The sequence below is a fragment of the Capra hircus genome, chromosome 24 (genome assembly GCF_001704415.2).
Source record: "Capra hircus breed San Clemente chromosome 24, ASM170441v1, whole genome shotgun sequence".
In the NCBI taxonomy this organism is placed as follows: domain Eukaryota; kingdom Metazoa; phylum Chordata; class Mammalia; order Artiodactyla; family Bovidae; genus Capra; species Capra hircus.
In genome coordinates this window covers 20,081,042-20,094,955 of record NC_030831.1, presented here as the reverse complement: position 1 = coordinate 20,094,955, position 13,914 = coordinate 20,081,042, and the positions used below count along the sequence as shown (strand labels likewise).

The window sequence follows — 13,914 nt, the reverse complement described above, 5'->3', positions numbered from 1 at the left end:
TCAACACCCTATACAATTTACTCTTTGATTGTATGTCCTTGTTTGATGTCTGTCTGCCTTGCTAAGGACAAGCATTCTGATCAGTATCACTCATGCTGAGCTCCTAACAGTAGCTGACCCACAGAACTGTGGAAGCGGCAGAGGGCTGGCAGCCTGGCCCTGGCCCGGGAACAAGCTGGGATGGCAGGAGGGCACCGCAGTGGGGGAAGCCAGGCTGGGGGTGAACTCTTGATGACCAGGCACATCTCCCACCTCTCCCCCGCCCCAACTCCACCCCAGGAAGCTGCTTCATCCAGGGCAGTATGTGGCCTGGAGGAGGAGTGGGCCGATGGTGCCTCCAGCTTTAAGGCAGGACTCAGAGAGCTGGGAAAAGTGACACCTGTCCACCCATCACGGGCTCTGGGAAGTGGGCAGGGTAAGGGGCCCCAGTCCCGTACATACAGTCACCCTCCTCAGCCTCTGTCCCCTCTTGTTTTTAGTTTTTTGGTTTTTTTTTTGGTAAAGTTCTCTTTGAAAAGTCCTGTTCCCTCCTCTCCAGACTGAGCTGTGGTTAACTGGAGGGGTGAGGCAGTCAAGTGTTGACAGGCCCCCAGAGCTGGAGAGTGGAGAGCCAGGGAGTCTGACAGAAGGCCCCAGCACATGTCTATAGCTCCCCACCACAAAGCCTATGCCACCCAAACTCTCCGAGCCCTGAGCTTGTCATCGGCTCACCCCAGGATTTCTGGCAAACAAGATTGCCAGTGTAGACCTTCTCAAAGCAGTTCCCTCCCTCCTGCCCCCTCTTGGCTCTGCAGCAGGGGGATGGCCATACCCATTTCTGCCGGGGATGACCACAGCTCTGCGCCTACCCCCTGGGAGCAGGTCGAGCCGGGCGCAGCGGGTCCAAGGCACAACGAGGGTCCAGGCAACAAAGGCCAGAGGAGGCGGCGGGTCCGTCCGGTATCAACCTCCCCAACCTCCCCCGTCCCCGCGCCCCGGCCGATCCCGGTTACCTGTGCGAGTCCTGGTCTCCCCCGGGGGACGCTCCCGCCGGCGCTCAGTACGGGCGATTGGCGTCTTTGGGCCGCTTCAGCTGCACCTTGAGCCTCTTCATGCCGATCTGGAAGCCGTTCATGGCCTGGATGGCGGTCTGCGCGCTGGCCGGGTTGTCGAAGCTCACGAAGCCTAGCGAGACACGAGGGACGAGGGCCTGGGTTTCCACGGGGCCGCCCCGGCCGGGAGGGGGCGGGGAGGGGAGGGGGTGAAGGGCGGGAGCCGGGGGCGGGGCGGGGCGGGGCGGAGTCCCCGCCCACTCCCGCCGAGCCTCCGGGCGGGGCGGGGCTCGAGGCTCCGCCCCTCGTGGCCACGCCCCCCGGTCGGGCTCGCACCCCTCCCCCACAGCCCTCCTGAGGAGGCCGCGCTGAGGAGGCTCCCGGCTACCGGCCCGCGCGGGCCGTCCCCGCTCCGCCTCGGCTCTCGGCGGCGCCGCTGTCCCGGGCGCCCTCTCCCCCACCCCGGCCGGCCCCGGCACCTCAGCCCCCGCCTGCGGTGGGAGAGGGCGGACACACCTGCGGGCGGAGGAGTTTATTGGACACTGTCCTCCCTGACAGGAGGGGGCCTGGCAGCGGGAGGGCACGGGGGGCCGGCCTGGGGAGAGAGAGGAGTGCGAGGGGAGGGAGGGGAGGCGCCCCGGAGCGAACGTCGCCGCCGCCGATCCCGGCCGCCCCCTGGCGAGCGCCGCCGGCCGCGGGCCGGGGCCGAGGCGGGGTCCCCGCCGCCCGTCCGCCCGCTCCGTCCAGGCCGAGCCCCGCTCCGCCCCCAGCCAGGCTCCGGGTGGCCACCCGGGTCAGTCCACACTGGCTCGCGTGAAACGCCACCTCGCTCCCAGAGGCCGTCCGCGCCACCCTTTTATGTTAGCACGACTCCCTCCTGGGAGCAGCGGCTCTTGCCCTGGACTGAGCACGCCCGCTGACGCGTCCCCTGTGAACCTCTCATAGCACTGATAGTGGTGTAACAGTAATAGTACAAATTGACACTATTAGCGAAAGTTCGCTGAGAGCCTTCTCCGTGTACTACAGGCTGCAGAAGTGCTTGTCACGCGTTCAGTCCTCCCCACATCCCAGGACAAGGATATAGAACCATCCGTGGCTCCCAGTCACCTGAAGCAAGCAGTTCCCAGGTGGGACTGGATTAGGTTCCCAAAGTTGACCCCTTTTGGAACTTAGAATGCATCTCCTATTTATAGACTACACTACATCAGCATTTCCCAAAATGGCTCAAACGGTGCTCCTTGAGAAAGGACCTTCTGTGGTCAAGTGGGTTTGCAGCCAGGTCACTCTGGAACAGTTCCTGGCACATTAACAAACAAAAACATCCCCCTCCCACCCCAGCTTCTCTCTTCTTTATGGCTTTTTTTTTCAAACCTTGTATTTCCTGGGATTTATTTGACTTTGGAGGCCGTTTCTCTGGTAAAATGGACTTAGATCCTGCAAATATGAAACTACGCTTGGCAAAGTTTCCTGGCCATGCTGCAAATGTGCCTCATTTGGGGCGTTTGTCCCCAAATGGCCGTTAGATATATAAGGGATAGATGTACAGACCCCAGGGAGGTAGAAAGCTGTTTCTTGGTTAACTATCTGTGGTCCCATGGTCCTGCCTGAGACCCCCTCCCTCACTCTCCCCATGTGGTGACCCTTTCTCCCCTTTACCTCCACCCGGACACTACCTCTTCTGGCCTCTTTTCTCTTTCTCCCTCCTGCATTTCTGCACATTTTCTCTTGCAACCATGCATCATCAAAGACGGGGGAGGGATGTGTGCAGGTACATGTGAGTGTACTCAAAGAGGGCTAGCATGTGAACTCAGATGAGACTGGTCACAGCTGGGCCCAAGGCAACATATCCAACATCTGTATACATCGGTACACCTAAATCGGAGAAGGCAATGGCACCCCACTCCAGTCAGTACTCTTGCCTGGAAAATCCCATGGACAGAGGAGCCTGGTGGGCTGCAGTCCATGGGGTCGCGAAGAGTCGGACACGACTGAGCGACTTCACTTTCACTTTTCACTTTCATGCACTGGAGAAGGAAATGGCAACCCACTCCAGTGTTCTTGCCTGGAGAATCCCAGGGACGGGGGAGCCTGGTGGGCTGCCGTCTATGGGGTTGCACAGAGTCGGACACGACTGAAGCGACTTAGCATAAACCTAAATACACAGGAAGGATTTTGGATTATCCATAGTTGGAAATCAATGTGAGTCATTTTTCCACCTCCCCCTCTCATGCCCTCCTGGCCCATCCCTTCCCCACAAAACTACAGTCAAGCTGTCAGCAGAGCAGTTTTCAAATGTGTGAATGGTGCATCTGTTACATCGCTCTCTTTTTAGGCAAGCTAAAAGCCTCCCTCCCTACCAGGACAAGATAGCCTAACTATTGGTGACAGCTGCCCCACCACCACCAAAAAAAAAAAAAAACCAAGTATGAGCAAAGTGGGAAAGAGACGGGACAAAGATAAAAAGGGCTGGAGATGCTGTGTAGGGCAAAGGTGTAAAAGGAGGGAGAGAAGTTCCGGGAGGAGGCAAGAAGCCCCGCCTCAGGTTGAGTACTGGAAGCCTGGGGGTTGAGAAGGGTTCCAGGCTCAAGGAACTTTTCTTCCTGAACTTTCTTAACTGGCTAGCAGTCAGGGCAGGGAGCATCTTCCCGCTGGCCCCCTCAGCAAGGCTCTGGGCACCATCTCCCATGTACCTGGTTTCCAGGGCTGTATCCCTTCTCCCAGAGCTCCCTGCCCCATTCCTTTGGCTCCTGAGAAGGCGCCTGCCTCCCAGACCGTGAAGGCTGTGCAGGCAGGATGCCCTCCTGGCGGCCCTCCAGCCCCTCCTCCAACGTAAAAACCATTTGCGCTGCTTACGAAGGCCTCCAAAAGATTCTGTTTGTGGGTATAAAGAGCAAGGGAAGACTCTGAGCAGTTCATTTCCACAGAGGACTACATGTGGAGCAACACAGCCCTTTGGGGGGAATAAAAGGGGCCCTAGCACCTCCTGAAGGTCCACTCTGACCAGGTCCCTCACATGGAATGTCTTATGTAACCTTCACAGCATCACTGAGAGCTGACCGCCAACATCCCCATTCCACCAACGCAGACACTGAGATCCAGAGAGTAAGCTTGCCCATGAGTGCGTGCTGGGGAGATGCACAGGTTGGGCTGCCAAAGCCAGGGAGGGAACCCGAGACTGAAGGAGGAGCCACTGGGCCGGCCAGCTGGGCGGGATCCTGGCCTTTCTCAAGGCTGGTGGATGTTCAGTGCTAGATGTTTGTTCAGGAACAGAGAAAGAACCAGAGCAGAGGTATACGGGGGAGGACTTCCAGAAAAAGTAGGGCAAAAGTCTTTGCTGGAGAACTTGAATGAGCTAATGGCAAGGATAATCTGGGGTTGACTGGAGGCAGCGGCACAGCATAGATGCTAGAGGGAAAGGCTGGGCCTGCTCCAGCCTGGATACCCAGCACTGTCTGGGCTCTTTGCAGTTTTCTTCTGACTTATGGGACATCTGAGGCTTACTTAGAGACCAAACGCAGCTGATCTCCAATCTGCTGTTTTTACACACGTAACTGTAATTCATCAGAAGAAACACCAAACAGTTGAGGGGTGCACCCCGATCTTTTCCTTTGGCCTTGTTCTCCCATCCCCCAGAGAAATGAGCTGCTGGGCAACTCAATGCCTCTGAAGTACCACAGATTTTAAGTGGCAGCTGCCAGAGGGGAAGGAACACTGCAAAGATCTTGACTGCCTTGGGGAACATCATTTCCACCCTGAAGCCCTTCATGGACCTGGAGAGCTGGTCTCCAAACTGGAACCTCCTTAACACGTGCTTTCCAGCACTTCTGCACTTTTGTACCTTTCCCCCTCCCCCATCCCCAAGAGGGGACCCAGGTTCCGGCCTCACAGCCCCTGAATCCGGGGGTCAACCTGGAGGTGCTGGGCTGACTCAGCTCTGGTTCCATGTGTCCAGTCTGGGGACCAGACTCAATTCTGGGGGACTCAGGAGTAGATCAGACCTGAGAAAGCAGCTCTCATGGAGGCAGAAGAGGTGGGAAAAGGGCCGAGGAGGAGTGGAAAGGAGAGGTGTGGGGGTGACGTGGGTTTCCAGGAGGTCTGAAGAAGCAAACTGAAACTCAGGAAGCCCAGCTGAACTGGAATTTCAGATAAGCAATAAATACTTTTTTAGTATGTCTCCAATATTGCATGGGACACACTGTACATATTTGGGACTTGTGTGTGTTAGTCACTCAGTCGTGTCCGACTCTGCGACCCCATGGACGGTAGCCCACTAGGTTCTTCTGTCCATGGAATTCTCCAGGCAAGAATATAAGAGTGAGTTACCATTTCCCTCTCCAGGGGCTCTTCCCAACCCAGGGGTTGAACCTGGGTCTGCCACCTTGCAGGCAGATTCTTCACCTTCTGAGTCACCAGGGAAGACCCATTTGGGACATACGTATACTAAAAATGTATCTGTTATTTATCCGAAATGCCAATTTAACTGGGAATCTTGTGCTTTATCTGACGTCCATACTCCCAGATCCTCCCAAGTCCTTCGTCTCCCATCTAACACTCTGTCCAGAAGAATTTCCTAAAGGTATCTTCATCCCATTACTCCCCCATCTTCCACTGCCTACGGTACCATATGAAGCATCTTTACCTGAATGATTGAACCCCTCCCCAGCACAGACTTGCCCTCATAGCTGGTCTCCCCTGAACCTTCCTTTCTCCCCAAAGCCTCCGGCTTCCTCATTCACTAGTCTCCTCATCCCAGCCCCCATACACTCATCCATTCTATTTCCCCATGCTTGGAATTCCCTCCCCTTCTGTCTGCTTGCATCCACCTGCCTTTCTCATTCCTTCATTAGTTGGTGCCTGGCAGATCTCACTGCCATTGAATAGATATGATTTTCATCTAAGCTCAGACCTGAGGCTTCCTGAGGGCAGGGACCAGTTTCCTCTTCCTGATTCCTTGACAGTTTCGCTCGGGTGGCCTGAGGGGTGGGGGTTCGGGGAGAAAGGTGCATTGGATGGCAAGAGGGGAGCAAAGAGCAGGGTAGACAGAGAAGGAGGCAGGAGCAGGACAGAAAGATGGACAGAGGCCAAGGGGCCAGTGGGGTAGGGACTTCAGTTGGGTGAACCCCTCACTCCAAGGATCATGCTCAGCTTTGACCCCCAGGGCCACTGTAGCCTTGAGAGGAGAGGGGTGCTGGGAGAATGGCTGTTGTGAGGCTCTACTCCATGCCCCTCCTCCTCCTGCCCAAGATGGGTCCCTTCCCTTCTCTATTGGTGGGAATTGAGCTTTGGGGCTGGGAGGGGAGGCTCTCTCGTGGACTAGGGGTGGTGGCCAGGAGACTGGATGGGAGTGGGCAGGGAAAGCCAAGAAACCAAAGAACAGAAGAGAGAAGAGGGTGAGAGATGGAGGCTGGAGGCTGGGCACAGGAGCACTTGGGAGTGGGGGGCGGCGGCGATGTGAAGGAGCAGGTTAAAAGCAGTTGGACACCGGTAAATTGGTGCGAGCACCACCCTGTCCTAGGTGAAGTTGGTTTGTTATCTTTACCCACCAAAGCATTTACTTTGGTTAGTCGCCCGATCCACAAACACTTTCGAGGAGATGACATTACCGAAAGGGAGGAACATCTGCATCAGCTCAGCGTCCCCAAACTCCTGGGGCAGATGGTAGATGAACAGGTTACAGCCCTCGGGCCCTGCGGTGGGGGGGGGGGGGTCAGGGGAGGAGGGATGGCGGGGTGGGGGAAGAGAGAGACAGAGGAGAGGTGAGCGAGTTAGGCAGCGGCAGCAGGGAGGGTTAGGGGCGAGGTTAGGAGAGGGTTCTCATCCAAGGTCCAAAAGTGGTCGTGAAAGAGTGGGGAGCTGCTGAGCCCCGGGTCTGAGCTCTGGTCTCCACTCTGCCCTCGAGCAAGTCTCTGAAACTCTCTGTGCCTCAGCGGTCTTTTTCGCATCACAGGGCGCCTGGCAACTCCAGGGCTCAAGGGGTGGAGGCAACCAGTGAACGGGGTGAACACGCCTGATTAGTCTTGGAGGAGAGATACTGAGGAGAGGCACTGGGTAGGGAGACCTGCCCAGCCCTCCCCCCCCGCCACCCCCAGCCAGGGGAGGATGGAGGGAAGTGCTGGGGCAGCCCTGTCTCTGCAAGCCTCACTCCCCATTTTCCCCTGGCCCAAGGCAGGACTCTGGGGCCTGGAATCCCCATCCTCTGTCCTGGCCTGCAGCCACTCTTTCCCATTTGATCCCCAAAGGCCTTACCCTCCGCTGCCCTGAACTTTAAAGTCCATCCTAATCTTGAAGGTGGAAACCAAGATTTATCCCACCTGCTCCAGCAAGCCAGGTGAGCAGAAAGGGCTTCATACAAAGGCTTCATGATGGGATTCCCATAAGCCAGGGTACAGCCAGCTTCATCATATAAAACTCTCCCCATTTCAACAACAAGAGCCCTGCCACTTCTGTAGTGCTAACTGCATGCCAGGATGCTCTGCACACTTTATGTATATGTTAATTCACTTAATCCTTACAGCTGCCTTGAGGCTACTGTCATCCCCACTTTACGGTTAAGAAAGCTGAGGCCAGAGAGGTTAAGTCACCTACCAAGTCGCATAGCTAGTAGTGATGGAGCCAGGATATGAACCCAGACCCAGGCTGTCTGTCTCCATGGTCTGTGTCCTCCTCTCTCCACTTCCTTATCATAAATCTCAGTGCCCCAGAAATCCTGAATCCTCATTGAAACATCCATATAGCTAAAGATTTACATGTTTCTTTTAAAATAAATTTATTTTTTATAAAAATTAAAACATATTGGCAGTTTCTTTCAAAATTAATACGAATTTGACGGGGGAGTATGTAATTTCCTCATTTCTGTCTCACCACAGCAAAAATTTGAAGCGACAGACGGAGGAGTGTTACAGCTCGGTTACAGCTCAGTTTACATGTTTCTTTTTAAATGACCAAAAGGTTGAGTTTTAGCTCTTTGAATGAGAACTCTCTCCAAGCTACTTCCTCTTTTTCTTGCATCTAAAATAGAGTGTGCCACAGAAAACTTGACCTTTTAAACTGTGTGTGTGTGTTCAGTTGCTAAGTCATGTCTGACTCTTTGTGACTCCATAGACTGTAGCCCACCAGGCTTCTCTGTCCATGGGATTCTCCAGGCAAGAATACTGGAGTGGGTTGCCATTTCTTACTCCAGGGTATCTTCCTGACCCAGGGATGGAACCCATGTCTGCTGAATTGCAGGTTGATTCTTTACCACTGAGCCACCTGGGAAGCTTAACTACTTCTGACATACTTCTGACTTCTATTTTTACATCTTCCATCTATTTCTGTGCCCTTGAGGGTCACAGCTGATAGCTAAGAGTCCTCTGACCACCAAAGCCTCCCTCTGAACCAATGACCTCCTCGGCCCTGGTCCCTGCCCCAAACCATCTGCCCATCCCCACTCTCTGGCCTCCCCTCCCTGAACGGCGCTTTCAGAACGGCCGCAAGCAAGCTCCCTCACCCACTGCCAGGGGGCCCGGTGCAGAATTCTCCAAGCCCTGGTGGCCCTTCCTCCCCTCCACACCCACTTCCCGTCCCCTCCAACCATGGCATGTTTTCACTGGTTCATACTCTGTGGATGTGTCCCTTGACGCTCCCCAGCTAGACGTGAGTGCCGACAGCCCTGGGGCTCCCACAGCCCATATTCCGGCAGTACTGAGGCTCTTTCTCCAGCAGGTCTGGGAAGATTTCTCTCCAGCCAGAAGGGGGCGCTTTCTAGAGGGCAGGAGCATTTGCCTTTCCCATACTCCTACTCGGCTCTCCCTGCATGCTGACACCCACCTTGAATTTGGGGGCCTCCCTACAAGCTCAAGTCCTGCAAGCTGCTTGGTATGGATGTCATTTCTGTTCTCCTTTAAAGAGACAAGGAGTCTCAAGGGCAGAGCCTCTGCACTCAGTCCCCTCAGCGTGGTGTGTGGCTGAGCCCCATAGGGCCGGCTCTCCCAGTCCCAGGCTAGCTCCCTGCCCCCTCATCCCCAACAGTGGGCCTACACATTGTCATTCTCAGGCTACCCTGGAGCCCTCAGTGCATTCCCTAATTCCCAGATTATCGAGCATCCAGATAGCACAACGGCAGGGCTTTGGATATCAATCTGGTCCAACCTAGCCTTCGGAGAAAAGAGAAATGGAGCTCCAGAGACAGAAAGCGATGGCCCTGGAGCCCACCACATCCCTTGGCACAACAACCCAGGCGGTCTGTGGGCAGACAGCCTCAGGGGCTTCAGGCATCTGTTTTCAGGGTCAACTCAAAGACAAGAGAGCTGGAAGGTGGTTCCTGCCCAGCAGCCAGCGTGTCCTGGTATTTCAATGGCATTTACACAGGTGGTGGTGACCACGTGGAAAGAGGCTAACCACTGGCATCCCTGGAGGAACACAGCATTCCAGTTCATACCTCATGCAACACCGGACATGGCTTTGCTCTGGCTCCATCCCACTCCATTTCCAGGCTCACCTCATACTTGGCAACACCCATGCCTTGCCTTCGCTCCTGCTGTTCTCCCTGCCTTGGATGCCCGTCTCCCCATCTCCAAATCTCCATCCTTCAGGACCCCAGAGAATTCCCCAAAGACCCCACTCCCAGCACTGTGAGCTCGCCCCTGTATGCAGTGCACTTCTCTAAAGATCTGGGTTCGCCTCTCACCCCTCCCCCTGCCCTGCTCCCCCAGGGTACCAAAGTCAGGGAGGATGGGGACAACAGTGGGGGGCCCCCTGCCCGAGGGGAGGCTGGAGTGGGGACTGGCCACACAGGGTGTGCTCTAGGGAACAGGGCATGGGGATGGGAGGGCCTGAGGCTGCTCTGAGGTGGACAGAAGGTATGCGGAATCAGAGCTAGATGCACGGGCTGGTACAAAGTGTGAGGTAGCAGGCAGGACAGGGAGCAGATGAAGGGAATGGGTTTAGGCCAGTGGCAGGGGCTGTCATGTGTGTTGGGGCAAGCAGCACTGATCTGCAGCTGTGTGTGTGTGTGTGTGTGTGTGTGTGTGTGTGTGTGTGCGTAGAGACCTCTGAGCCACAGGCCAGAGCGATGCGGGGCACTGACTACAGGTGAGGGTGGGTCAGCCTGAAGTCACAGTGGTGACAAAAGCAGGAAGGGCCCTTGGGCACAGTTCTGGGCCCGGGATGGGAAAAGTTGCACCCCATCACTTGTGGCTCTGACCCGACTGATGTGGTGCTGGAAGGCATGGACTGGAGGGAGCAGGGCAGGGCAGGCTGCAGGGCCACAGCCCAGGGAGGGGACCCGCTGGCAGAGGCAGGCTGATGCCCGATCCCCCACTCCCACTTCACCGATGGGCCCAGGTGTGACTTGGAGCTGCAGCAGCGCATGGCTGCAGGAGTGAGCACGGGGCCTCGCTGTGCACCCCGCTGGGTTCCTGCATCTTCACGGGCCGTGGGAAGATGGTGACACAGGTCTTGGGAGCTGCCCCATGCACTTGAACTGAGATAACACCTCACATACGACTTTGGAGGGGGTGACCAACTGGTGAGGGAAGGGCGGCATGCACAGTGAGAAATCAGCAGGTGACTGCTGGAGTCTGGAGACAGTCTTGAGCTAGGTGATCCTCACACCTCTCTAGGGAATGATTACCACTGTCCTCATTCTACAGGTGAGGACGCCAAAGCTGAGAGAAGAGAGGCCAAGCTAGGACTCAAACCTAGAAGGATTTGCTTCCAAGACCAGGCGCTCAGCCATCCAGGCTCTGGGGCTTGTTCGGGACCACAAGCTTTGGACTAACAGACCTGAGGTCCTTTCCAGGACTAGCTCACGTCCCATATCTCTGGGACCATCTGCTGCAAGCCAGCGATCTGGAAACCACTGGTCCTTTCTGGCCACGCGGGCTACTGGGGCGGGTGTGGTGGCTTCACGGGCAGAGTGACCATTTTCATAGGGTGGGAGATAAGATCTCATCACACGGGGCTCTGTGAGCATCCCGAGCTTGGACTTGTTATCCAGTCCCCACTGGGCTCCAGACTCTGGAATGGGAGGACGCTGAGGGTCTCTAGGAGGTTCCAGCATCTAAGGTCCATTGGCTTGCCACCCTGTTCACAGCAGGGCCTCAGAGGCAGCTTTCTGGGATCCCCTTATTTTGCTAGGCCTACACCAAAGCACCCTAACCCCTCACCCGCCCTTGGATCCTGCCCTGGGAGCTCCAGGTGGGCTCTCCTGCTCACCAAGAGGGCACAGCTTCTGTCCTAGATGAACTGGTCTCCCCGCTCCTGCTCACCACCCCAGCCATGAGCATCCCTATGTTTCCCTTTCCTCTCCACTGGACAAAAGCTGCCCATTGTGGGAGGGCAGACTCCTTTACCCTGCCTCGTCCAGGCCTCCCCCATCCTGACTTCCCTCCACTGGGGTTTGCAGAGTTGCCTGTGACATGCACCTCCACACCGCCTCTCACAGTCCCGCAACCCCCCTCACCCTCGGCACAACGCAGATGTGGTCACCTTGCCAACAGAACACCACCGCCAAAGGCCTGGGGGAGCAGCCTCTTTGGGGGGAGAAGGGGGAGGGGCGCAGGAGCCCCACTGGTGACTCACCTTCTCTCTGTTGCTGGGGGATCATTGGAGGTGGCTGAGGAAAGGCCTGGCTTATCTGACCATAGGCAGCAGGGTAAGCGGCTGCTGGAGGACCCAAGGGAAGACGCAAGAGCGAGAGACGGTGACAGTGACACGAAGAGAGACAGAGTGAGAGGCAGGAAGAAAGAGAGAAGTTTCAGTGGTGAGCAGTCAAAGCAGACCAGCGAAAAAAACGCAGTTTTAACATAAAGCCAGTTTTTAGCAGTAATGAAGGAGAAGCAGCAGAGAAGTCTAGAAGCTGCCTATGTGTTCTGGTGTGTGTGCATGTGTGTGCACGTGTGTGTGCATGCTGGTGTGTGCCTGGGGGAGGCAGGTTTAATCTGCAACAATGGACAACCCACGTGTGCAGATAATCCACAATAACGGATAATCAAAAACATCAGAATGGAAAGGATGGCCCCATACCACCGGGAACCCACCAGGTTTCCCCTTCTCTGAGCCCGGGCTGCCTTGGGCTCACACAACCTCACCAGTGCTCAGATGGCACCAGTGGGGGAGGTGGGGAGCCACCCTGGGTGTGAGCTTGGCCTCTGGGATCCTGCTAGTGGCTGGTTCCCCAGGGGCCGAGGACTTAGTTGAACAAATCTGATGCTTTCTATATTCAAATGGAAAAAGGGTCAGAGGAGGCACAGGACTGGCTAGACCCTCCTCAGCCTGGCCTGGCTCCCAAAGGAGTTCAGAGGGGTCAGCAGGTGAGGAAGAGAGCTTCCCCTGGACTCTAGGTGGCAGCCAGCTCATGCGGGCCCCCATGTACCAGGCAGCCCCGTTACCCTCCAGGGAGACACTGTCAGCTCATCTGAACGCAACGAGGAGGGACCCTGATGGGGCCAGACAGCAGGACCCTGGCGGCAGAGATGACTGTGGGGTGTGTGTGTGTTTGTACGCGTGTGTGTGTTGTCCAGCCCAGAGGTAGGAGAGAAGCGTGGCTGACGGCTGGCCTTGGGCTTCCTACAGTAGCTCATCACCTCCCCACTCAGTGACCCGAGGCCACCTGCCCGCTTCTCCTTTTTTCTGCCTCTGGCGGTCTGTCCTCCTCCCTGTCCTCCTCACTCGGGCCCCACTCCTGTTCCCTGTGTGTGGCTGGGGGTAGGGGGATGGAAGCTGCTTCTCCTCCTTCAAACGGGCATCTGTGCTTTCTGGGCCAGTGGTCCCCCAGCTCCAGTCTCACGTGGTGCTGCCGGGGGAGGCTTGGTGCCCCTAGACAGACCCGCCCTGGCAGCACCACGGGGGCAGGACATCTGGCCTCAGAGATGCCACTTCACAGCAAGGCCAAAGCTTAGCCCAGCTCACCAGCTCAAATGGAGTTCTGAACCCCCATCACTGCCAGGATGAATTAGGGTGAGGCAAGCTCTGCCTGATCACCAAAGGATGCCCGCAGAGAGGAAGGCAGCCTGGTAGGGGGACCACGGCTCCCTGTCAGGCCCTCCCCACTCCCCCAAGCCCCCCACACTGCTAAGCCCAGGCTTGGGTGGGGCGATGGCCAGGCACGGGGAGGTGCACGCAGCCGGGGACCACCGTGGGGACCACCGTGGGGACGCGTGGATACTAACGACCTGCATACTGCTGCACTCCAGCGTAGGCCTGCTGCAGGGGGTCCGCGGCTGTGGGGCTCTGCGCTGCAGGGGAGCCAAAGGACAGAGGTCAGCAATGCCTGCCCAAACCAGCTCCTCCCCCGCCACGCCCCAGAGATGCTGCTGGGGCCACACTGCCTTCCCAGCCAGCGGGGTCCCTGTCCTGGGGCAGGACATCTGAGGCAGGCTCCCTGAATGGCTGGGAGGAGGGGGCCCTTTTCCCAATCTGGGGCCCTCAGGAGGGTCATAGGCTTCTCCCCCTAGTTGGGGGATGTAGGTTGCGACTGGTTTAGGGTTTGGGGGGGCTCATGCAGAAGGCTGGGGAGGGCGGGGAGGAGACGACAGAGGAGGGCTTGACCATGAGGGGCTGGGTGGGGAAGACACGCGAGGGACCTGGCCCTGGAGAAGGGCTGTGCGAGAGAAGGCAAGGGGGCCAGAGGCCGTCAGGAGGGTGGTCTCCTCCTCACTTATCCCAAGTCCCCAGCGCAACTGGGGGCAGAAGCTGAAAGAGCATGGAGGCCTCATCCTGCCATTCTCTCTGGGCCACCCACGCCTGCTCAAATAGAGGAACCTCCTGCCAAATTCTTAGGAGTTTGCACGAGGCACAGAGGTCGTCCATTTCCGGGCACGCCCGTGGTAGAACCGACCACACAAATGAGATCTGCCCCACGGTGCCCACAGACACCGGGGAACCAGAAGACCAAGGGCCT

General features: G+C 57.0%; 1 protein-coding gene across 22 annotated transcripts in view; it reads right to left on the bottom strand.

The window, feature by feature from the left end:
• Window positions 1-13,914, bottom strand: part of CELF4 (CUGBP, Elav-like family member 4) — a 315,363-nt gene that overhangs the window by 9,687 nt on the left and 291,762 nt on the right. For 5 of the 22 annotated variants that reach the window (XM_018039731.1, XM_018039733.1, XM_018039738.1 and 2 more), the window contains exons 9-12: window positions 13,184-13,249; window positions 11,595-11,678; window positions 6,575-6,718; window positions 993-1,164 (exon numbers count right to left, since the gene is read on the bottom strand). In XM_018039731.1, coding sequence (XP_017895220.1) covers window positions 1,037-1,164; window positions 6,575-6,718; window positions 11,595-11,678; window positions 13,184-13,249 — 422 coding nt within the window. In that variant the 3' untranslated portion in view covers window positions 993-1,036. The remainder of the gene's footprint in view (window positions 1-992; window positions 1,165-6,574; window positions 6,719-11,594; window positions 11,679-13,183; window positions 13,250-13,914) is intronic. The other 17 variants (XM_018039744.1, XM_018039753.1, XM_018039748.1 and 14 more) reach the window with 8 other exon arrangements.